The sequence below is a fragment of the Sapajus apella genome, unplaced genomic scaffold, assembly GCF_009761245.1.
Source record: "Sapajus apella isolate SASKATOON/1434 unplaced genomic scaffold, GSC_monkey_1.0 scaffold6, whole genome shotgun sequence".
Taxonomy (NCBI): Eukaryota; Metazoa; Chordata; class Mammalia; order Primates; family Cebidae; genus Sapajus; species Sapajus apella.
The window spans coordinates 40,788,210-40,811,817 of record NW_022436946.1 but is presented as its reverse complement, the minus strand read 5'-3'; the positions used below and the strand labels follow the sequence as shown (position 1 = coordinate 40,811,817).

The 23,608-nt window shown below is 40.3% G+C and overlaps 1 protein-coding gene across 10 annotated transcripts in view; it reads left to right on the top strand.

Moving 5' to 3' along the window:
* ARMC2 (armadillo repeat containing 2) overlaps positions 1 to 23,608 on the top strand; it is a 132,126-nt gene that overhangs the window by 47,496 nt on the left and 61,022 nt on the right. For 9 of the 10 annotated variants that reach the window (XM_032275090.1, XM_032275094.1, XM_032275092.1 and 6 more), the window contains 4 exons: positions 1,029 to 1,127; positions 6,276 to 6,451; positions 12,313 to 12,415; positions 13,695 to 13,918. In XM_032275090.1, the coding sequence (XP_032130981.1) occupies positions 1,029 to 1,127; positions 6,276 to 6,451; positions 12,313 to 12,415; positions 13,695 to 13,918 (602 nt within the window). The remainder of the gene's footprint in view (positions 1 to 1,028; positions 1,128 to 6,275; positions 6,452 to 12,312; positions 12,416 to 13,694; positions 13,919 to 23,608) is intronic. The other variant, XM_032275089.1, reaches the window with a different exon arrangement.

The following is a 23,608-nucleotide window of genomic DNA, read 5'->3' as shown; positions in this document are numbered from 1 at the left end:
TTAATACATTTGGGCTTCACTTTCTTCACCTGCAAAATGGGGACAGTGTGGGAACCTCCTCATAGCATTACTGCAAAAATGAAATGCAGGCCTCCTGCATCTGAAGTACACTGCCAATGGCTGCTGTTTCCTACAGCCCATATTCACATGCAGCATCTACTCTTGACGGCTTGGTAGCATCACACAGGCATGAGATACTGTAGGGGTGGTTACCTGTTTGTATGCTTATTTAATCAGGGAAATGAAATTGAATTGTATATTGCTTGGTACTGGGCTCAGAGCTTTACATATACCATGTCTTAATTCTCATACCCTTGAAGGCAAATAGTCTCTGTTTTGCTGATGAGAAAACATACTCAGAAAGGATAAGAAACTGAACCCCAATCACACACCATGTCAATAACGGAGTTGGGATTTGAATTGAGATTTGTCAGCCTCATTGAGAAAAGCCCCCAGGCTTTTCTGCAATGCCACACAAAATCACTTGGCATTAATGCTACTGGCCCCAGTAGCATTTTAGGAAAAAAAAAAATTCTAAAAGGGAGACATAAAAGGTCTTTCTTTTCTATAGAAATAAATTGTTAGTGGGGACACTTTATTACTATAGAAAAGAAAGACCTTTTAGGTTTCCCTTTTAGAAAATTTTTCATTGCACATTTAAAAAATTCTTATTCTTTACATATCTCTAGTTATCTATTCCACATTACAAAGGGATAAATTTAAGTAGAAAAGAACTCAAAACTGTTTGCCTTACTGACAATCACCAACATTTACAAAGCTGACTACTTTATGAAGTGAGCAGATCATATTTTAAAGTTCTGACTTCTTTACATTATCCAGTCTGAGTTTAATTTGGGGTGATTTGATTAGAAGACCTGCAGTTCTAATGAGAAATAGTTGGGATTGGGGAGCAAAGGGAAATTTAGTTCCCTAGTTTATTGTAGTGATGAATAGTAAAGGCTTTTGACTGTGCTTCATTACCACTCCTTTTTCATAGCTTTTTCTTCTGCTCTGGATTTCTTTTGCAGTCTCAAAAGCTGACCTGCAAGAAAAGGATGCAGAAATAGAAGTAGATGAAGCCTTTTGGAATACAAGGATTGTACCGATTTTGCATGAATTAGAAAAGGGTAAAAAGAAAATCCTATTTTTGTTTTTTAACAAAAAAATCTGTAGTTATTTATATGTTCCCCATTGCCCTGATATTTTTAGTAAGTTTTCACTATCATTTCTGTGAACATGTTCAAAAAACAAATGAAGTCATCTGTTTGTTACTCTGTGTGTATTTAAATATTACATGCACACATAATTTTTAGTAAGAGTATACTTTAAATGCACCAAGAGCCAACTTCTAAAATTTCCTTTGTAATAAAAATTAATTTTCATCTCCTTAACCCAAGGAAATGCTGGTTTAACCTCTCTCAGGTGGCTGTTCATACTCAAGAAAGCAAAAAATTGAAACAGATTTCAGGCTTGGAAACTGAGTCTCATACACTTGAGTCCTTGACAAGTGTGCCCGTGGTTTCATTGGTTCAACTGGTATATGTCCTGCACTCTTGCAGGGAGCACATCTGTCGGGAATGCCACCCACAGCATGGGAAATGGCCTGGGATGTGTCCCACCCTTGAACTCTGAGCTGCCCCAGAAGTGAAGGCCCATGATTGATGGGTCCTTGAAAGGCTAGGGAAAGCATGTCACGGGGTGGCCCTCCGCTTTCTCCCTCTTTGCAGCTCCTCAGGGATTCTGTTCCTGAAGTTGAACCAGGCTCCTCTGGAGCAGTGGTTGTAGCCCTAGGGAGGGCCGAGGGCCTGGAACGCAGTGCACAGTAGGCCTTTGCTAGGAATTGTTGATGAGCAAACCAGCTTGGTAGCCACAGGAAGATGCTCTAAGAGAAGCAGGGTAAATGAATCCTCCCAGCAACCAAACAGGGACATCCAGCAAAAGACCTGATACCTGAAAGGTTCAAATGACCTCACCCCTCCTCTGCTCCCCATTGGTGCTTGGTTGTGTTTGTGGTTAATGTGGGAGCCCTGGACGGGGTTTCTGGTCCCAGCGCTGCTACTCACTAAGGATTTGGCCATGAGGCGTCACCTAGATCACCTAGACTCTGCGCAATAGTGTCCTTGCCTGCCAGACAACGAGGTGGAGACTGGGTTATCTTCACAGCCTTCTGCAGCCCTAAGTCCTAAGGATATGAATGTGATGACTTTTTCCCTTCTAGTGTTATTATGTTCACCCTTATATTAGTGTGCCAGGTTAGCTTTGGGCCCTTTATTTTAGGAGATATGTATAAATATTAGAAGAACAATGAGTCTGGGTAAGGGTTAAACAAGAAAGTGTATTGTGAAACATTGAATGGGGAGACTGAGTCAGTATTGTTAAGGCCTTTCTTGTAGGATGTCTTCCTACATGAAAGAAGGATTTTTTTTAAGAGAGGGGGTCTCACACTGTTGTCCAGGCTGGCCTTGAACTCTTGGGCTGAAGTGACTCTCCCATCTCAGCCTCCTGAGTAGTTAGGACTACAGGCTCATACCACCATGTCCAGCTCAGCCGGAAGGATTTTAAGAGGCTGCTGAGGGCTCTGCTCACCATGTACGCAAGTAGAGGAAATTTAAGAGGAGCTGGAGATTTGAAATGTAGATGAATCCCCCTTCTCAAGGAGAAGGCTTATTAGACATGGAAGTATGGCATCTCTCTGCCTAGACAACTTTCAGAACAGCAAATGGGCCAGATGTAGTGGCTCATGCCTGTAATCCCAGTACTTTGGGAGGCCAAGGCAAGCAGATCACTTGAGCTCAGGAGTTTGAGACCAGCCTAAGCAGCATGGAGAAACACCATCTATACAAAAAATGACAAAAATTAGCTGGGCATGTGGTGTGCACTTGTAGTCCCAGCTACTTGGTGGGCTGAGGCTGGAGGGCCACAGCCCTGGGAGGTCAAGGCTACAGTGAGCCATGACTTTACCACTGTACTCCAGCTTGGGCAACAGAAAGAGACTCTGTCTCAAACAAAACAAAATAAAAAACCAGCAAATGATGGCAGGGCTGGATTACTTGACCCCTTAAGATTTTCTTTTTTCTTTCTCTTTTTTTGACTTTTTCTTTTGACATAGTTTGAGACTCATAGAAAAGTTGCAAGAATATCACAAAAACTGCTGTATGTTCTTCACCCAGGTCCCCCCAATAGTAACACTTTGCCACGTTTGCTTTCTCATTCTCTCCTTCCCCCTCACTCTCTTTTTCTCTACCCCCACTCTACCACCTACACACAGTTGTTTTTTCTAACTTTTGAGAACAAGTTGCCAACCTAATGTCCCATATTCCTAAGTACTTTGACAGGCATATTTTAATTTTTTTCCTTTTTTCTTTTTTGGAGACAGAATCTCGCTCTGTCACCCAGGCTGGAGTGCAGTGGTGTGATCTTAGCTCACTGCAACCTCTGCCTCCCAGGTTCAAGTGATTCTCTTGCCTCAGCCTCCCGAGTAGCTGAGACTACAGGCACCTGCCACCACGCCTGGCTAATTTTTTTTCTTTTTTCTTTTTTTTCTCTTTTTTAGTAGAGACAGGGTTTCATCGTATTGGCCAGGCTGGTTTCGAACTCCTGACCTTGTGATCTGCCTGCCTCAGCCTCCCAAAGTGTTAGAATTACAGGTGTGAGCCACCGTGCCCAGCTTAATTTTTTCTTCTTTTGAGACAGAGTCTTGCTCTGTTGCCCAGGATGGAGTGCAGTGGCATGATCTCAGCTTGCTGCAGCCTCCACCTCCCAGGTTCAAGTAATTCTTGTGCCTCCACCTCCTGAGTGACTGAGACGACAGACACGTACCACCACACCCTGCCAATTTTTTTGTATTTTTAGTAGAGACGGGATTTCACTGCATTGGCCAGGCTAGTCTCAAACTTGTGGCTTCAAGTAATCCACCTGCCTCAGCCTTCCAAAATTTTGAGATTACAGGTGTGAGCCACTGGGTCTGGCTGGCATGTATTTTTAGAAATGAAAACATTATCTTATATATCTTGAAATTACCGTACAATACTATACAAATCTTACTCAGATTTTGCCAATTTGTCCCAATAATTTCCTTTATAGAAAAAAATAAAAGCTTGGATCACAGGTTCTCATCATTTGTCACGTCTCTTTCATGATCTTGACGTGTTTGAGGAATATGTTATAGACTGTCCCACAGATTGGGTTTGTCTGATGTGCTCCTGTGGTGAGATCCAGCTTAGCATCTTGGGCCAGCATTGCACATGAGGCTGCTGTGTCTCTCTCAGTGCCTTGCATCAGGAGTACACAGTGCTGATTCGTTCTGTTGCTGGTGATGTCCCACTGCTTTACCCACTGTCAAGTTTGTATTATTTCCTTTGTAATGAATATGTATCTTGGGGATAGAAGATACTCTGAGATTACATTGCTCTCTGTTACACATCAAACTTTTACCCCCTTAGATTTAGCCCCTTGCAAATCTTGATAGCTCGCAGATTCAAGTGGCCTTTTGAAGCTATATAGCATTTATAACAAACTTTTTGGTATAAAGGATTGATTTGATCAATAATTTAAAATTTGACCCTTGAGCCTTTCTTTCTAACCTTTTTTAAAAGTAAGTATTCTTGAGTAGAACCTACCAGGCTGAAGAGTTTGTGGAAGGAAGTATTAGAAAAATACTTTGAGAACCACCCACTGTCAATGAGTGGCCCAGAGCCTAGACTTAGGGTTTATAAAGCAACTGCCAGTCACAGAAGAATAAAACAACAAAACACAAGTGCTTCATACAATAGCAGTTTAGGCTTTTCCCTTTATTTAAAGTTAGTCTAAGTCATTTCCCATCAATTCATTTATTTAAGTGCAGAACTGAAAGACATTGAAGGTTACTTAGCTATTGAGGTTTAAAATTTTTTCTTAGATGTTATTGTTGAAAAGAGCTAAAAATGGCCTGAGTCACTTCCTTCTGCAGGCACACACTTCCTCTATGTGGGCTTCTAAGAGCACATTATGGTATTTATTTAAGATTGGTTTCCTACTTTTAAATTTCATGGAGAAATCTATCAGGGATATTATTCAATAGAATACTTTAGATTATTTTATTTCCCCTCCTGTTCCATTTTGTGTGCTATTTTTTCTTCTTTGTATGCCTGCTAGTGTGGCTACCACTTTCAAAATTACTTTCCTAGGCTGGGTGTGGTGGCTCACACCTATAATCCCAGGAGTTTGGGAGGCCAAGGCCAGCGGATCCCTTGAGATAGGAGTTTGAGACCAGCCTGGGCAACGTGGTGAAACCCCATCTCTACCAAAAAATTAGCCATGGTGTCATGTGTCGGGAGTCTCAGCTACTCAGGAGGCTGAGGCAGGAGAATTGCTTGAGCCCAAGAGGCAGAGGCTGCAGTGAACCAAGAATGTGCCACTGTACTCCAGTCTGAGTAACAGAGTGAGACTCTAGCTCAAAAAAAAGAAATTACTTTCCTCACAATCATAATTATAAAATGAATGGTTCTAGATCTCCTTGTTTCCTAATTAAATATTCTTCTTTTTTAAGAAAATTATTATTTTATTTTATTTTATTTTGGAGGTAGGATCTTACTGTATTGCCCAGGCTGGTCTTGATCTTGGCATCAAGCAACGCCCCCACCTCAGCCTCCCAAAGTGCTGGATTACAGACGTGAGCAACCCCAAAAATCTTTTTACTTTTCTTCTTTCTAATAACCACCTCCAGATAATCGTAGATTTGGTGACATTTCAAGCTTTTGTTCTTCCAGAGCCCTCTTTTCTTAGATGACAAGGAATAGTGCATCTTTTCTGAAGCAGCTACAACATAAACAGACCCTCGAAGGAATGAGGATTGAGGGTTATGTAGGAATGAGGGTTATGGAGAACGCTGTAGGCCAGTAGCACTATGCAAAAAAGAGTCGAAGGTCAAGATGCAAGTGGCATGCATCTGTGAGGCTGAACAGAGCCCGGGCTCAGGTGGGCTGAGGTGGAGGGCATTTGGAGTAAAGGAGACCAACCAAAGCAGGTAGCAGTCGTATTCTTCAATATGCTCTTTGAAAAACTGTGTATTCTAGATAAGCTAATGACTGATAAGCAGTAAGTCAACATGGTAGGAGATAGTTCAAAGGGATGAAAAGAATCAGGTAGATGGAAGTGATAAGATAAGGAAAAAATAGAGTCCAGGATTTTGAAGATAATCTAGGAAATAATCATGGGGTTTTTACTCACTGTGTTTGGCACACTTGAAAACTTAACCTTAATTAGTAAGTGTTGCTTTACTCTCTTTGCCCTGACAGAAGAAAACATTGAAACAGTTTGTGCTGCTTGCACACAGCTTCATCACGCTTTAGAGGAAGGAAACATGCTTGGAAATAAATTTAAGAAAAGAAGTATTCTCCTGAAGACCCTATATAAACTAGTTGATGTTGGTTCAGACTTGCTCAGCCTGAAACTTGCAAAAATAATTCTAGCAGTAAGTTGTTCTTTCCTCTGGTCTAGTAGACGATAGCACATAAAAGCTTTGTTTAATGCTTTATTTGTAATTATTACAAAGAACATTAGAAATGCAGTGTATTTGTTTAGATGCTTGGAAAAAATTAAGGTAATAAACTGACATCTCAGAATTTGACTAGGAAGTGTCATCTAAGGAACTAAGGCTGAGTACATAGAAAATGTTCAAAGAAGCTCTTAACATTTTTGGACTGCAACTAGGTTAAAAAAAAGGAAGGAAACAAAGGCAAGAAAGAAAGAAAGAGAAATAACAATAGGCAAATACATTCAAAACACTTACTCAAATAACTTGACTAGAGATCAGAAGCAGATGGTGCAGGCTGTGGTTTCTCTTGGATGCTTGATTCTGTCTTATGATTTAATGAATAACCAAGTAATTTAGACCACAGTCACAATAAACCAGGTGCTTTAGGAACCAGCGTGAAACTGAAAAACATCTGCGTGTGGTCACAGGAAGGTACCTCAGTGGTCATAGAAGGCTTTCACAAGGTATGAGAAGAAAAGGCCAGACACCAAAAAAGTCTGTAGAAACTGTGTCTCAAACAAAATGATAGCATTGTTTGAGGGGAGCACTTTGTTGTCACAGCCATAAACAGTTGGAACTAAAAGATAAGCCACAATTATTATAGAATGTTCTAAGAGAGCCGCTAAAACAAATGAATGAAGCTTTGTTTTCTTGGTTTCACACAAGTAAAAGCTTTGTGCTAATGCCTCATAATTTATAAATTTAGAATCTTACACAGTGAAGTGAGTGTCAGCATATTTACTATTAGTTAATAAGAATGCCACCTTTTTTTATTCTGATAATAAAGTCTTTCATAAAGCAGAATTTTCTGAGCATATATCTATGTAATATTGGGGGGAGACTACATTCTTATTTGGCTCTCAAACTATTAACACTTTTTTAAAAAATTGTGATATATGCTCAAGAAAGCAATACTTCTTTGAAATAGTGATTTCACGCCAGGGCTCTGGTGGTGCAGCAGCTGCCCAAAGATTGCCTTTGCTATTTTAATCTGGATTCTAGACATTTTGTTCCATACCAAGCCAAAGAAAGAGAGAGAGAGCAAGAAAAGAAAAAAAAGAAGGAAAGGAAGGAAGAAGGAAGGAACGTGAATTATTTTAATGCTTTGCAGAGAAAATATTGTTTTGGTTGTTAATGGTGTCATTCAAATTAATTATATATATGGCACAAAGTTAACTATTTTAGGGCAAAAGGCTAATGATCTGCCAGGCAGTGAACATGTTTTGAACTAAACATATGATTAGATACAGCCCTGTTGGTGACATTGACAGCCTTGCTGAATCAGGAGCAAGATGCTAGGCTAAACTCCAGAGTGCAGAGCTGGGTAGGTTTGCCTTCTGACTAACTGCAGAACCAGCAGTTCAGAAGGGACCTTCAAATCCATGCAGGCCAACTTCCCATCTACTGCCCAGCTCTCCTGTAACATTCCAGACAAGATCTTGTTTAGCTTAGGCCTTGGTGATGGTGTTTGATGTGAAATATTAAAAGACCACATCATAAGAACTGTTGAAGAAGAAAAAGGAAAAACTCAAGCTATATGGGACTAAGAAGTTTTTCAAAACTTCTCTCTGCCTATTTATTGGCAAATGAAAGTTTTCCAGACAGTCATCTTAATTTTAATCTTTGTGTCAAAAACTCTTACAAAATAATATACAAAAATATATAAGCTTAAATGTTACTGTATTAAGATTTTTTAAAGGAGCACAAACATATATATACAGTATGAGTGTGACTATATTTAGGAGGGAAAAAAATCTGGCACCCTATGTACAGGGTAAAAAACAGAAAAGAAATACCAATACCAACTGTGATTATATATAGTGGTACTATTATGAGTGATTTTTAAACTTCTCTTTAATTTGCCAAATTTACTTTAAATAGAATAAACTACTGTTTTAACATAAGAAGAAAACTACCCTACCACAAGAACCTACTTTGTGCCAAGGACTCTTCTTTCTTTCTTTGTTAAAAACAAAATCTTACTGCCACCCAGAGCTAGAGTACAGTGGCAAGATCACAGCTCACTGCAGTCTCAAACTTCTGGGCTCAAGTGATCCTTCTGCCTCAGCCTTCTGAGTAGCTTAGGACCACAGGCAGGCACCACCGTACCTGGCTAATTTTTAAAAAATGTTTTATAGCAATGAGGTCTCTCTGTGATGCCCAGGGTGGTCTCAGACTCCTAGCCTCAAGCAGTCCTCCCACTTTGGCCTCCCAAAGTGCTGGGATTACGGATATGAGCCACCATACCCGGCCAGAGACTCTTCTTGACACTGGAAATACATGTGAATGAACCAGCTCCTGCCTCCGGAGCTGCCGCTGTGGCAGGGCAGACAGACAGCAAGCATAGCAGGTGCCAAAGGAGATAATGAGAACTAAGGGAGAAAAATAAAGCAGAGTAAAGGGAAGGGAGAGTAACAGGGAATTTTAAAAATAAGGTAGTCCATATCCTTTGCATAAATGTAAGATTTTATTATCTTTTCATGTCTTAAAGTCATAATTTTACAGTTAACAATGAAGAAGCCATACAAATTTGCTCTGAGTGTAAATTGACATTATAGCAGGCCTGGAAATTGTGGGTGTTTTTTTTCTTTTCTTTCTTTGTTTTCTTCTTCTTCTTCTTTCTTCTTTCCTCTTTCTTCTTTCATCTTTCCTCTTTCTTCTTTCATCTTTCTTCTTCCTTCTTTCTTCCTCCTCCTCCTCCTCCTTCCTCCTTCCTCCTTCCTCATTCCTCCTCCTTCCTCCTTCTTCTTCCTTCTTCTTCTTCCTTTCTTTCTTTTCTTTCTTCTTCTTCTTTTTTCTTCTTCTTTCTTCTTCCTTACTTCTTCTTCTAATGAAAACTCTGATACAAGTATTTTCATTTTTTCTTTGCCAGTTTTTACTAAAAATGTAAGATTTGGTGGGAAAAAGGAAAGTGAATTGTATTCATTTTTTTCATAAAGTTTTATGAAGTATGGAACACATACTACACATAGAAAGAGTAATAAATTGTGGTTTTGACCTCAAGGACTCACAATCTAGTAGAATATAGTCAACCAATTCAAATACATTCCCAAATATTAGTAATAATGTAGATTTCCATCAATATGGAAATGTTCTTCTGTTTCCTTAAGTCTACCTATTTTCTGGGTTTTTGAACACTATCATTTTAAATACCTAATTAAACATTTTTTAAGGTTCCCATTTCCTGTTTTCCTCCTGAGAACAGAAGGAATCTCTATTCTGCTATGTGCTCCAGTTTCTGAAGCTTCCACAACAGTGTTCCCCAGACTTCAGTGTGCACATGCAGCCCCTGGGGATCTTGTAAAATGCAGCTTCTGAGTCAGTAGTGCTGAGTAGGGCCTGAGATTCTGCATTCCCAATACATGTCCAGCTGATGCCGAGATGGTTCTGTGACCTGTCTGAGGCATGCAGTCCTCAAGTGCAAATTGGGAATGACAATACCAAATTTGCAGGGTTGCTCCAAGAAAACGTTTGTAAGTGGCCTAGTGCAGGAGGGCATGCAGAAGCTGCGCCACAGGCAGTGCTCCCCTCCCTGGGCCCCTCCAGCTGGGGGCTGATCATGGCCATCTTGTTATCTTCTGCAGTGAGCAGCACAGTGTCTGGTACATGTCAGGTTCCCAGTAAATATTTGTGGACCAAACACAGAACAAATCTTTAACAAATATGCCTGACATTATATTATCTTTTTTTAAAACTAACTGAAAACTCATTGATAAGCATTATTTAAAAAATAACTTTAGGATGGGCGTGTGGCTCACGCCTGTACTCCTAGCACTTTTGGAGGCTGAGGCGGGTGGATCACTTGAAGTCAGGAATTCGAGACCAGCCTGACCAACACCATTAGCCGGGTGTGGTGGTGTGCACCTGTAATCCCAGCTACTCAGGAGGTTGAGGCAGGAGAACCACTTGAACCAGGGAACAGGAGGTTGCAGTGAGCCAAGATGGTGCCATTGCACTCTAACCTGGGGCACAAGAGTAAAACTCCACTTCCAAACCAACAAACAAAAACTCTAAAGATAGTTTTTAATAATAAATGAATCACCTATATGACCTATATGCCATCCTTTTCACACAGAAATAAGTTTTTGTTCAGATGACCTCATTCCTACAAATAGATTTTTATACCATTGCAATGAGGACACATATTATTTCCATCTAACAGTAGGTTATAAATGTTTCCCTTTTTCATGTTCACAGTTCTGCTTTTTTCTGACTGCTTAATAGGAATAGTGTTGATGCTCCATAATTTATTAAACTGTTCCCTAATATTGGATATTTGGGATGTTTTTTATTTTCCTTTTTTATTAGTTTAGATAAATACACAGCTAACTTAGACCATCTGATTCAGTCATCCTATACTTTGCTTTTTTAAATATATGTATACCTATTTCCTTATCACCCTGTGTTTAATTTATGTAGTATGATTTAGAAGGTAATTTTCTTTTCTTTTCTTTTTTTTTTTTTTTTTTGTGATGGAGTCTCGCCCTGTCCCCCAGACTGGAGTGCAGTGGCATGATCTCGACTCACTGCAACTCCACCTCCTGGGTTCAAGTGGTTCTCCTGCCGCAGCCTCCTGAGTAGCTGGGATTACAGGTGCGCACCACCACTCCCAACTAATTTTTGTATTTTCAGTAGAGACAGGGTTCACCATGTTGGTCAGACTGGTCTCGAACTCCTGACCTTGTGATCCACCCACCTTGGCCTCCCAAAGTGCTGGCATTACAGGCATGAGCTGCCGCACCTGGCCTGGAAGGTAATTTTCAACTTTGGATGTTACTTGCGATTATCTCAAAGCATCCCAGAAATCGGCCTTAAAAAGAAATATATGTATATTATCAAACAGTATTACGTTTAAATATTCTTTTATACAAATGATAAAAAAAGACTAAAACTTCCCCCTTTCTTTTCTTTCCTTCATCTCTACTATGTATTCCTTTCTAAATTAATGTGAAAATTTGGTATTCATCTTCCTCTTCTTTTCTGTTTTAATACAATTACCCTAATTAGTTTATTAACAGTGTACTACACCCCTTTTTTCCTCATATACTCCTTTAAAAGTAGCCAATAATTGCACATATAAATATGAGACTGGCTCACACTTGTAATCTCAACACTGGGAGGCTGAGGTGGGAGGACTGTTTGAGCCTGCTAGTTTGAGATGAGCCTGGGCAACATCTCTACAAAGATGTTTAAAAATTAGCCAGGTACAGTGGCGCATGCCTATAGGCCCAGCTGCTCTGGGGGCTGAGGCAAGAGGTCCAATTGAGCCCAAGAGGTCAAGGCTGCAGTGAGCTGTGATGGCAGCATCACTGCACCCCAGCCTGGGTGAAAGAGCAAGACTCTTTCTCTGAAAAAAAAAAAGAAAAAAGAAAGAGAGATTTTATGAAGAAATATGGGGAACAGATTGGAGGTTCCTCAAAAAACTAAAAATAGACCTACCCTATGATCTTGTAACCCCACTGCTAGGTACATACCCAAAAGAAAGGAAATCATTGTATCAAAGAGACATCGGCACTCCTATGTTTATTGCGGCACTATTCACAGTCGCCAAGATCTGTCATTACAATGTTTTACTCTAAAGATCATTTATATTGTCTTTACTATAATTGAGTTAATTAGATATTACAGTTAGCAAATAGGTAGTCTAAATTTTTCAAAGTTGATTTCTTTAGAACTTCTCTTCATGTTTAAAAATACTCTTGCTGTACTTTAAAAATAGATATTTGTGGTTTATTTTTTAAAAAATACAGCATGTCTTTATTTCCTTCTGCAATAGAGATGTGTTTCTTTCTCTGCAGCTTAAAGTGAGTAGAAAGAATCTTCTTAATGTCTGCAAACTTATATTTAAAATTAGCAGGAATGAGAAGAATGATTCTTTGATTCAAAATGACAGCATTCTGGGTGAGTGTCATTCAGTGCTATTATTGAGCAAATGTAATTGCATAAAAATTAAAAGTCTGGAGAGAAAATGTATGATCTATGATAGCAGGAATATTTTGTTTTCTAGAAAAATGCAGAAGTTATGTGATGCTAATTTTTACTTTGTGCTTCGCTGTTTTCCACATTCAGTTGAATGCATTTGCTCTTTTCCTTCAACACCTGTAGTAACATTATGTGGCTTTATAAAGTGTTCCCCATTTAAGAATTCATTCCTGGACTTGGATTTAATATCTAGAAAAATGCATTTAATAGTATTTGACGTAATTGAAAATTTTAGTCTTTTGATATACTAGGAATGACTAAAAGTTGAAAGACATCTGTAACTGTTATAGAAATCTGACATTGAAATGTTTCAAATTTGTAGGTAAGGAAGTTTTCTTACACCTTATCTAGCTAATGCCTAACTTTTGTTGTATTTCTAAATAATTAAGGCACCTGATTTCCTAAATGAAAATCTTTTTATGAATTAATATTGCTGATATAAGAAAAGGCAGCAACATGGAAAATACTTTGAATTCTCTTTTTGCAACATAGGATAAATTATCTTTTCATTGCCCCTAGCAGACAGGAACAAAACCGGTACTGAAAGAAATGTCTAATGTTGAATCAACTAAATAAAAATTGTAGACTGAAAATAATAATTGCAAATGATTAAATTGGCATTAATATAATTAAATGTGAAGTATGCATTATTATTGACCTTATTGGATTTGCCTGGATTACTCATAAAACCAAGTAGTGGTATGTTATTTGAATAGATGCTCTTAAGTTGTCTTGGGAAAAGGATAGGCATTATATTCAAGTTATCTTTTTGTATCGTGACTGAGACTTTGTTTTCAGCCCCTGTCATTAGTTTCCCACTAATAATACAGCCACAACTATAATCTTAAAGGTTTGTTGAAGTTTAACTCTTAAATTTATTAGTATTCTATATCTCAAAATTTTTATAACAAGAAAAGGCCAATAAATAATTAGTAAGAGGCAAGGAATGACATTAACTAAAAGAATAATTTCTCATTTATTAACAATCCCATCCTTTTACTGAAATTACTACTACAGAGATTTGTCTTAGCTAAAAGTAAGCCTTTCTCTTTATACTATATGAGTAATTCTTAATAAGCACTTCAATGTAGGTTTTGATAAACATATTTTACAAATTGTATTTGAAGTTCATACACAAGTGCCTTAGTATATTTCTCTCCAGGTGTTAGACATTTATAATAATTCATCTTTTTGACAGAATCATTATTGGAGGTACTAAGAAGTGAAGACCTGGAAATGAACATGGAAGCTTTTTTATACTGTATGGGGTCTATAAAGTTCATTTCTGGAAATCCAGGATTTCTTAATGAAATGATCAGCAAAGGTGCTGTGGAAATACTGATAAATTTGGTAAAGCAAATAAATGAGAACACCAAGAAATGTGGTACATGTTTGCCTAATTCGGGCCACTTGCTAGTTCAGGTAAGTATTTTACTTGAAAAGGTTAGATGTGTAAAATTAGTTTTCATGTTGCCTAATGCCAGTTACTATTTAAAAGAATGACATGCAAGAGTCTCCTACAGCCAGGTGCAGGTGCCCGGCCTCCCAGGGCAGCAGCCACAGCTCACCTCCACCCCTTGAGGGCCTGGGGCCTGTTGTCCTGTACAGGCTATTCTATGGCTTTTCCCAGAGCAGCTCTCCACACAGCATGCACTTTCACTGCCCTGAACAGAAAGCAGGCCTAGAATAAAGGAAAGAGTTGTACCACTCTGCAAAGCAATTGCAAATTGCATGTCAGAATTTTCACAGGCTGTTTAGAGTTTTGAAGATGGGCGTGGTCTGGAGATTATTTATGATGATTGGTAGCTAATGTCATTACTCATATTGTATATTCAGTAAGAAACAGAAGGTCGGCCAGGCGCGGTGGCTCTCATCTGTAATCCCAGCACATTGGGAGGCCAAGGCAGGTGGATCACGAGGCCAAGAGATCGAGACCATTCTGGCCAATGTGGTGAAACCCTGTCTCTACTAAAAATACAAAACTTAGCCAGGCATGATGGCATGCACCTGTAGTCCCAGCTACTCGGGAGGCTGAGGCAGGAGAATCACTTGAACCTGGGAGGTGGAGTTTGCAGTGAGCTGAGATCACGCCACTGCACTCCAGCCTGGTGACAGAGCAAGACTCCATCTCAAAAACAAACAGAAGGTAATGGTATCAAGCAGACAGTCTTTGAGGGGGGCATGTAGATACAAGGCAGCCCTGAGACTGGAGAAATGCAGGTAACAAAAGTGGACACATTTAACGTAAACAGAGCAGGTAAACGAATTTTGTTGTGTGTTAGAGTTGTATTACTTCTGTTGTGGCAGATTAAATTTCATAAATTGTTTTCATTGGAGCTGCTACAGCATGGATACTCTTTTTTAGATGAGATTTTACTCTCTAATAGGATTTGTATATCAAATAATAGCATCTTTGGTATAATAACTCATGGGATTTGAAATGTGCTTGTCAATTAATGAGGATTGACTCAGAACATTCTAGGCCAATGAGAAACTGTGTTAAAAATTAGATTTAGGCCCTGCCTTCTAGATGCTTAAGATATTTAGGATGATTATTAATTTTGGACTTTGTGATCTGTCTCAATTTTGAAGAAGATTATGAAAACCTCTTTTAGTCATAAATGATGCAAAATTTTCCCATGTGTCCTGTTTTGGCTAGGAAGACTTAAGAAACCTTATTTTCCATCCTCCCAGTGTTACCGAATCATTCAATTTTTTCCCTCAATGAAAATAGTAATTTCTGATTATAGAATGATTATATTTCCTATTTAAAATGCTGAAAAGTATAAGGCAGAATATAAAAATCACCTGCAATATTTTCACCCTGAGATAACGCCTCCAGTATTTTATATACATAAATATAATTTAATAGAATTCGCACTTTTTAAATAGCCTGTTACTTTTAATAGTCACTTTCGTTTGTTTTCTATCATCCTGTTCCTTCCCTGTTTCTCATTCTGGTTCATCCATTAAGCTAACATTGTTCACACTGATGTGTTCAGCACCTTTTAATACACACATAGGATTTAACAAGTGGAATATTCTATGCGTTTCTGTCCCCTCATTTAACAATACATAGTAAAAATTCCTTGAGTCAACCCTAAAGACTTGCTTAATTCTTCTTAATGACTGTATAATATTCTGTGATTAGGATATATCTCAGATTCTCAGCCATTCCCATATTGAGATACTCACTCCGTTTTAAATTTTTATGTAACAGCTTATGGGATTCTTGTCTAGTTAATCTCTTTCCAACCCCATCTTATACATATATAAATTACTGTTTGCTGTTTGTATCAACTATATCACTGGTGTGTGTGCCTGTGCGTGCATATGATCTGTTGGTATGAAGGAATATTAAGTGTCACTGTGACCAAAAATGTATCAAATCAAGAAATGGGACCTCTGGTGTACACATACAGTATATTACTCCCCGTGTTACTCTTTTATTTCCCTTTTCCCTGAATTCAGCATCCTCAAGTACAAACTGATTCACCAGGTCAGATCCCCTCTCCTTTCCTGACATTTGTGTCCCCCCCCCCCCACCAGGGGGCGCTACAGAACTTCCTCCTCACTGCCCACCACCACATGCCACCACCTGTTGGCAGTGGGCTCTGTAATTATCTCCAAAGCCTTCCTTGGAACCAGCCTAAGGCCTGCCATGGGTGGCCCACACCCCTGTCTAGCAGGAGAAAATGGAGCCCATTATTGCATTTATCTGAACTTAAACTCCGGCTGTAGTCACCAAATGCCATTTGTATCAACTGTATCACTATGTGTGTGTTTACAGATTTGGGGAGGAAGGAGACATTATTTTAGTCTTTGTCATTTGCAGAATCCCCTGAATGGGACATTCCCTCATATTTAATGAAAACAAAAGCTGTTTTGTATCATACGAATGATAAAATGTAAGCAACAAGATTTCACTCCTAGAGCAGATGAAAGCCTCTGCTCTTGTGAATGTGTAATGCTGACTTTTCACCAGCCGGTTCATGTGCAAATTCAGCCAGACAGATCTGGCCACAAGCAGAAGTGTCTGTTTACATCAGCTTTCAGAACCTGGCAACTCCAGCTCAGGAGCCTTTTTTTTTTTTTTTTTTTTTTTGGAGACGGAGTTTTGCTTTTGTCACCCAGGCTTGAGTGCAATGGTGTGACCTCAGCTCACTGCAACCTCCACCTCCCAGGTTCAAGCAATTCTCCTGCCTCAGCCTCCTGAGTAGCTAGGACTACAGATGCACACCATCACACCCAGATAATTTTTTTTGTACTTTTCGTAGAGACGGGGTTTCACCATGTTGGCCAGGCTAGTCTCAAACTCCTGACCTCAAATGATCTGCCCACCTCAGCCTCCCAAAGTGCTGGGATTATAGGCGCGAGCCACTGTGTCTGGCCAGGAGGCATTTTTAAAGCAGCTTTTTTCAATGGAAAAAATTAATAAATTACTTCTGGCTGAAATAAGAATAAAGTAATATCTGCCAGCCAAGGAGAACATGATGAGGGCAAAAGATATACAATCAGGCAATGCCTAGTGGCATGTCTGCTTTTCCTCTACGACTTTCAACCCCAAGAACCTCAGTAGCTTTGGCACACTTTCTGGGGACCTCATATTACAAAACTTTGCTTGCTTTAACATCTGGCACAGCATTAGAGTCATCTTATTTTCCGAAAGCAGCTCCATTGGACCCACTGAAAGGGTGGAAAACATCTTCCAAAGCTGGACCCTGAGGTTGTACAGAATTTGGGAAACTAGAATAAAGGGAAAAGGATGTTGAACACTCAAGTGGGAAATAAATAATGTGTGTTTGGGAGTGCTGAAGAGGTAGAGCTGTCTAGAGTAGACAGATTCTGCGTGGGAGTCTTGGAAGGTGAGATTCAGAGGGTACAGCCAGGGGTCTCAAATCCCAGGCTGCCAAGAGTGCACTTGGGGCAACAAGGAGCAGTTGGAGGTCAATGCATAGGGAGGATGAGATGAGATCAGAGTGGCAGAAAGATGGATGTGCACAAAACGTTAAGCTGATAAAGACCAAAAAGCTGAAAAGTGATGGGAGGAGAACGTATCTCCATGGTACATGACAGATTGGAGGGCTAAGATCTCAAACGCAGCAGCCCCAGTTAAGAGGCATTGCTGTAGTTAGATTTTTTAGACTGATTAGAGTGGAGATAAAGGAATGGGTGTGAAGGAAAAGCTCCTGCAAAGCAGATGGACTAATGTTGCTTAGAGGAAAAAATAACAATGTGTAGCTTTGGAAGGTCTTCTTTATGTTGTTTTTTGTGTGTGTGTGTGTGTGTGTGTGTGTGTGTGTGTGTGTGTGTGTGTGTGTGTGTGTGTGTGTGTGTGTGTATGGCTGTGTGTGTGTGTGTGTGTGTGTGTGTGTGTGTGTGTATAGCTGTATGCCTGCCTAGATGTTTATCACCTGGTGGCTGAAATTAAGAGATACTCATTTCACAAGTTTTGTGGCATGGCTGCTATGTGCCAGGCATGTCTGGGTGGTGAGCAAGACAGGAGAGCTGCCAATAGGCACCTACTTTTTGGTGACCCCTGTGTCTAGATAATAGTATTCCAGTGCCTGTTCTTCTGCAAAATTATGCTACTTCCACATACCCAACATTGCATTCATTTCTGCATGTCAGACATGTAATAGCGTGTTGAGAAGGACAAGATGCTCCAAGGAACTGGGTGCTGCCACCCAGTCAAGTCAAAGTGTGACTAGTTCCGGGCTGGAAAAACTGGAGATTCGAGTCTGTCTGTAAAGCCCTAAGAGTAAAGCAGGTTAAAATGTGCGTGTTCACAGAACTCCAGAACACTAGAATTTGGGGGCAGCTCCTTGGAACTTGGAAAAAGAGAAATACAGGCCAACTAACAGGCAAGGCTCCTAAATGCCAATAGTAAATTATACCACCAAGCAGGTGGCACAGATGGAAAGAGGGACTTGTCAGTGTTGCTCTGGAATGGATTATCATGAGGTTCATCTGTGACCTTTAAAGACCAACAGTCAGGCAGGCATGACACAGGAGCTGAGGGAGACTCCTGGAGTCACCTCCATCTGAAAGACTATTTTGGTCTTCCTTGTGCCCTTTCCTGGAGAACAGAGAAGAGTCTTCTGTTTATGTCACAATCACAACCGTGCCCAAATTCTCCCGGTGTCTCCTTTGGCCTCTGTGTCTTGAGAACATCATGTACAAAGCTGCTTTGCTGTAATTGAAGGAAATCTCGACGTACTTACATTTACAGCTAGGTAATTTGTAGGTGTACAGTGTAACTATTAAAGCTCGGTTTGACTTGAACTTGTATACCTATTTTTTGGATTCACTTGTACTTCCAATTGGTTTTTTCTTTATAGCCTGACCCACTTGATTTTGAATTCAATCCTTAGAGAAATGTATTCTTTCCCTGCTTTAGATATCCTATATTTGAAGTCAGAACGTTCTGCGGCACCCCGGGTAACATGGTTTGCTTTTCCTTCTCGCAACCTCCCAGCCCTCCTTCTCTGCCCTCTCAGCCTGCAGACACCTCCCTAGTGGCTCCCACAAATCCAGATCTTTTCCCCTTTCTCAGTACCGTACCACTGTTAACGTTCTTCCTTTTTCTAAATGGAAGTCTCTCGGGAAGATCGGTCCTCCCACCTCATCAGTCCTTTCCTTCCTTCACTCTGTTCCTTGCTTTTGTTTTTAGAGCTTAGGGAATAGGAAAGTATTGAATAAATAGAGCTGACTCAGACCATTTGAGCCTCGATAGTTCAGAAAATGATAAATTATAATATCACAAAAAGAAATTAGAGAGTTATAGAAGGGAGCTGGATTTGGTGAGAGGAGGGAAGGAAATTACGTAATTAGCTTTATCTTTATTTTTTATTTTTTTGAGAGAGAGAGTGCCTCACTCTGTCACCCAGGCTGGAGTACAATGATATAGTCTTGGCTTCACTGCAACCTCCGCCTCCCGGGTTCAAGTGATTCTCCTGCCTCTGCCTCCAGAGTACCTGGGATTGCAGGCATGTGACACCACCCCTGGCTACATTTTATATTTTTAGTACAAAATTAAAATTGTTTTAGTAGGTCTCTGGTAGAGACAGGGTTTCACCATGTTGGCCAGGCTGGTCTCTAATTCCTGACCTCAAGTGATCCACCTGCCTCAGCCTCCCAAAATACTGAAATTACAGGCGTGAGCCATTGAGCCCAGCCGAAATTAGCTTTAATATAAAACTTTCAGGTCTCAGCAGAATAGCCATGTGGGCCTGTTGAGTAGGCAGTAGGAGGTATGAGCCGAGGCTTAGAAGAGAACGTAAGACCAAAAATACAGATTCAGGGTCATCTACATGAAGGTGATGGTTGAAGGCAGGAAAGACAATGAAATTACCCAAGGAGAGAGAAGAGAAAGAGCAGAGACACTGATGACAGATTCTATGAAATGGCTTCATTTGTGGAATGGGAAGAAAAAAGGAAGTGACCAGAAAATGAAGGGCAATGTACAAGAGTAGAGATTTTCACAGCAAGGGCGGGTCAGCTTTGGCAAATGCTGCGGAGGTTTAGGGGAAGAGGAATTCGCTACTTTGTTTAGAGCAGTGTGAGTAGGCCAGTGAGGAGTGTGAGGGGCCATCTCCTAGGGCAACAGCAGGCTTGCTTGCTCTCTTTCAATCTTACATAATTTTTTATCTCTTTATTTTTAAATTAAAAGGTGTTTTGATATACTTGATTTTTTTTTATTTTTTATTTCTGAGCCCTAGAGTGAGCTCCCCACTTTGGCTGACCTGGGCTCACTCCTGTATTTAAAATTTGCCATCGGGAACCCTGATCGTCCATTCAGCCCTGAGCTGTGTTGGGGCAGGCTCAGTGCCGCCACCTGCATGGTTCCGTGAGGAGAGCACTGCACTGGAGCCCCCAGCCTGAGCTGGCCTCTCAGCTGGGACGCTGAGCTCACCTCACCCTCTGAGTCTCACTTTCCTGTCTCTAAAGGTCTGACTATGCCTGCCTTAAAGGGCAACTGGGAAATGAAGTGAGATGATCTAGTAAAGTGCTTATAACAGGGCAGTGCACATAGTAGGCGCTCACCAGAAAGCTATTAAATAAGATCAGAATTTCCCAAACCTGAAGCTTCAAAGAGCAATTACTTCTAATGGGATAAAAACGTAGTCACAAGAAATTAAGAAGACAGAGTCTGAGATGGATTTCGAATCTTCAGTCTTTTTGTTGTTCAGGCTTTAATAAGCAATGTGGAGCAGAAGGCCAAAGAGAAACTAAAATTGGAGGAGGGTGTTCATGAATGGGATTCTGGGTACATGATAGATCCCAATTCTCAGAGCCAGCTATTCTCTGCTTCAAGGTTTGGGGAATTTAAGACAGGCTTTCAACTGAAGTCTGGGGATTCAATCAAGCAGTGACTTAAGTTATTATTAGTAATTAAAGATTGTACCAAGGTGGCTGGGATATAGCCATCTTTTAAATCTTGATTTAGTTATGTTTAATTGTTTGTTTGTTTGCTTTTGAGACAGAGTTTTGCTCTTGTCACCCAGGCTGGAGTGCAACTGTGCAATCTCCACTCACTGCCACCTGTACCTCCTGGGTGCAAGTGATTCTCTTGCCTCAGCCTCCTCAGTAGCTGGGATTACAGGCTTCTGCCACCACACCCATCTAATTTTTTGTGTATTTTCAGTAGAGACAAGGGGTTTCGCCATGTTGGCGAGGATGGTCTTGAACTCCTGGCCTCAAGTGATCCGCTTGCCTTGGCCTTTCAAAGTGCTGGGATTACGAGCGTGAGCCACCATGCCTGGCCATGTTTAATGGTTTTTAAATGTAGAGATTAATGCATTTGCATTTAGGTGTTTAGATGATCATGAGTACACGTGTTTACCCTGGAAACGATGTCAATTCTTCGTCCTGCTCGACCCTGCCTATCAGAAGCCTAAGTCTTCAGACTGGAGTCGGAACCACAGTAGCAATGTCTACCAGTGGAACTTAGTTCTGATTATTATGGGAGGGGTAAACTGCATACCTATAACATGGGAGCAAATAGCCCCTTGATTATATTTCCTAAATTATTACAGATTTTGTTTTGGATATTTGATAATTTAAAGCATTTATTTTGAAGGGTTTGCTTGAACAGCAAGCAACAGATGAGGCTTTTAATTTTATTATTGTTTTAATTAAGGTGTAATCTACATACAGTGAAATGCTCAGATTGTATATGCTTGATGAGTTTGACAAAAGTAGAAAGCCACGTAGCGCATACCCTTATCAAGATACCGGTTTCTGTCACCTCAGAAACTTCCTCCCACCTCTTCTCGTTAATCCCCATTCTCCTTCCCTTCTCCCAGAGGGAATTATTTTTCCGATCTCTTTCACCATAGATAAGCTCTGCCTGTCCTAAAACTTTATAAAAATGGAATATACATCATGTACCCTTTTGTGTCTGGCACCTTTTTAAACTTTTATTTTGAACTAAGTATAAATTCACAAGATGTTGCAAAAATAGTACCGAGAGGTCCTGTGTACCCATCACCCAGCTCCTCCCAGTGGTGACAGCTTACATAACTGTTGCACGTTATCAAACCCAGGAAATCGATATGGATACCCCACAGTTACCTAGAGTACTATATCTGGCTTATTTTGCTTAGCACATTGTTTTTGAGATTAGATGAAACATTTTTAGGGATTCGTCTTTTTTATTGATCACTAGGCTGGCTAATTTGTTAATGGGAAGGGGACATCTATTTCCTACTTATGGAGTTTCCTTCCTATAAAAGAATTGCCAGCAGCATAACCATTCATGTGCCCAGTTGCCACAAGAGAGTAGGCGTTCAGGGCCCAGGTTCTTTCTATTCCCTTCTCTTCCCTTTCCTGGGAAGGAGCTGTCTACAGGCAACTCATGGTCTCCTCTGATTCTCCAGGGAGAGCAGATCTGAAGATCTGGGAAGACTCAGAGGCCTAAACATGTAAAGCCTTGGGTTTTTTAGTTGGAAATAAAAGACTAAGAAAGATGGGGGATGGGGAGAAGGTTATCACCTTGGATGGAAGATGTGGCTATAGCTGAGGCAGGTGTGCTTTCTAATCCTGAGGCCTTGAATTAGATTTACCCATCCAGTCACAGAACAGATCTGTCCCTGGAAGAGTAGAGAACACATGTATTCTGATGGCAGCTCACTTCTAAAAGAGGAAGGGAAGAGAGGCCCAGGTAGGGGCTGGACGGGGAGTGTCTGATTCCTGTCTCAAGCTCACCAATCAGGAAGTGAGGGTGGTGGGTGGCCAGGAGTCTCATGCTAAAAGACAGATCAAGGGTGGAAAATGAGGCTCCTACTGTGTCTGAGGAGAGCCATTTGCTCTCAATTAGTGCCCTGTCTGCTTAGCCTCTCCTCTTCACTGTAGATGTGTTAGTTGTGGCAGTGAAGAAATGTCACTAGCTTTAGCATATAATTGTGAATAGTGATGTCATTGTTTGGTAGTTCTTAATGCACTGTCTTTTTCAGACTCCTTTTTCTTGTTGTGCTGCATTGGCATTCTATATTGTTTGTATGATAGTCAAAATTTCTCCTATACTTATACATACATAGCCACAACTAGAAGAATCAGCTACCTACTTATTTTAGTGAGGTAACTAACATAGAGGCAGTAAATGGAGAAACAACAATAAGCAGAGCCAAATGCCAAACAGAGTCTCGAAGTAGGACACTGGGGACTTACGGAGGACTGAAGCATTTCCTGCTAAGTCGGACACCCATGTTAGGGATGTGCCAAGTAGGCCTGTGTAGCCAGGCACCAAGTGTTATCAAGAATTTTGAATTAATATTACCTTCATATGTATATACCTGAATAAATTCCAGTAAAAGCTTAGAAATGCTTGTTATCAGTGGTGTCACATGTCTAGCAGCCTCTTGTCATTGGTTTTTTTGTCTCAGCCAGAACTGTATGAATCATATACGAGACAACGTGAAACTTCTTGGGTTTGGTTTTGGCATATACGTGGCCTCAATTGGACACAAGTTCAAATACATGAATGTGTTTTTATTAATAGAGGGAGATGGTTTAGCTGAGGTTGGAAAATAGCGGCTTGGGTCTTAAATCATTTCACGCTGTTTGTGGTCTCCGGCGGCTGTGTTTATTCTTTCACAACATCAGTGGAAA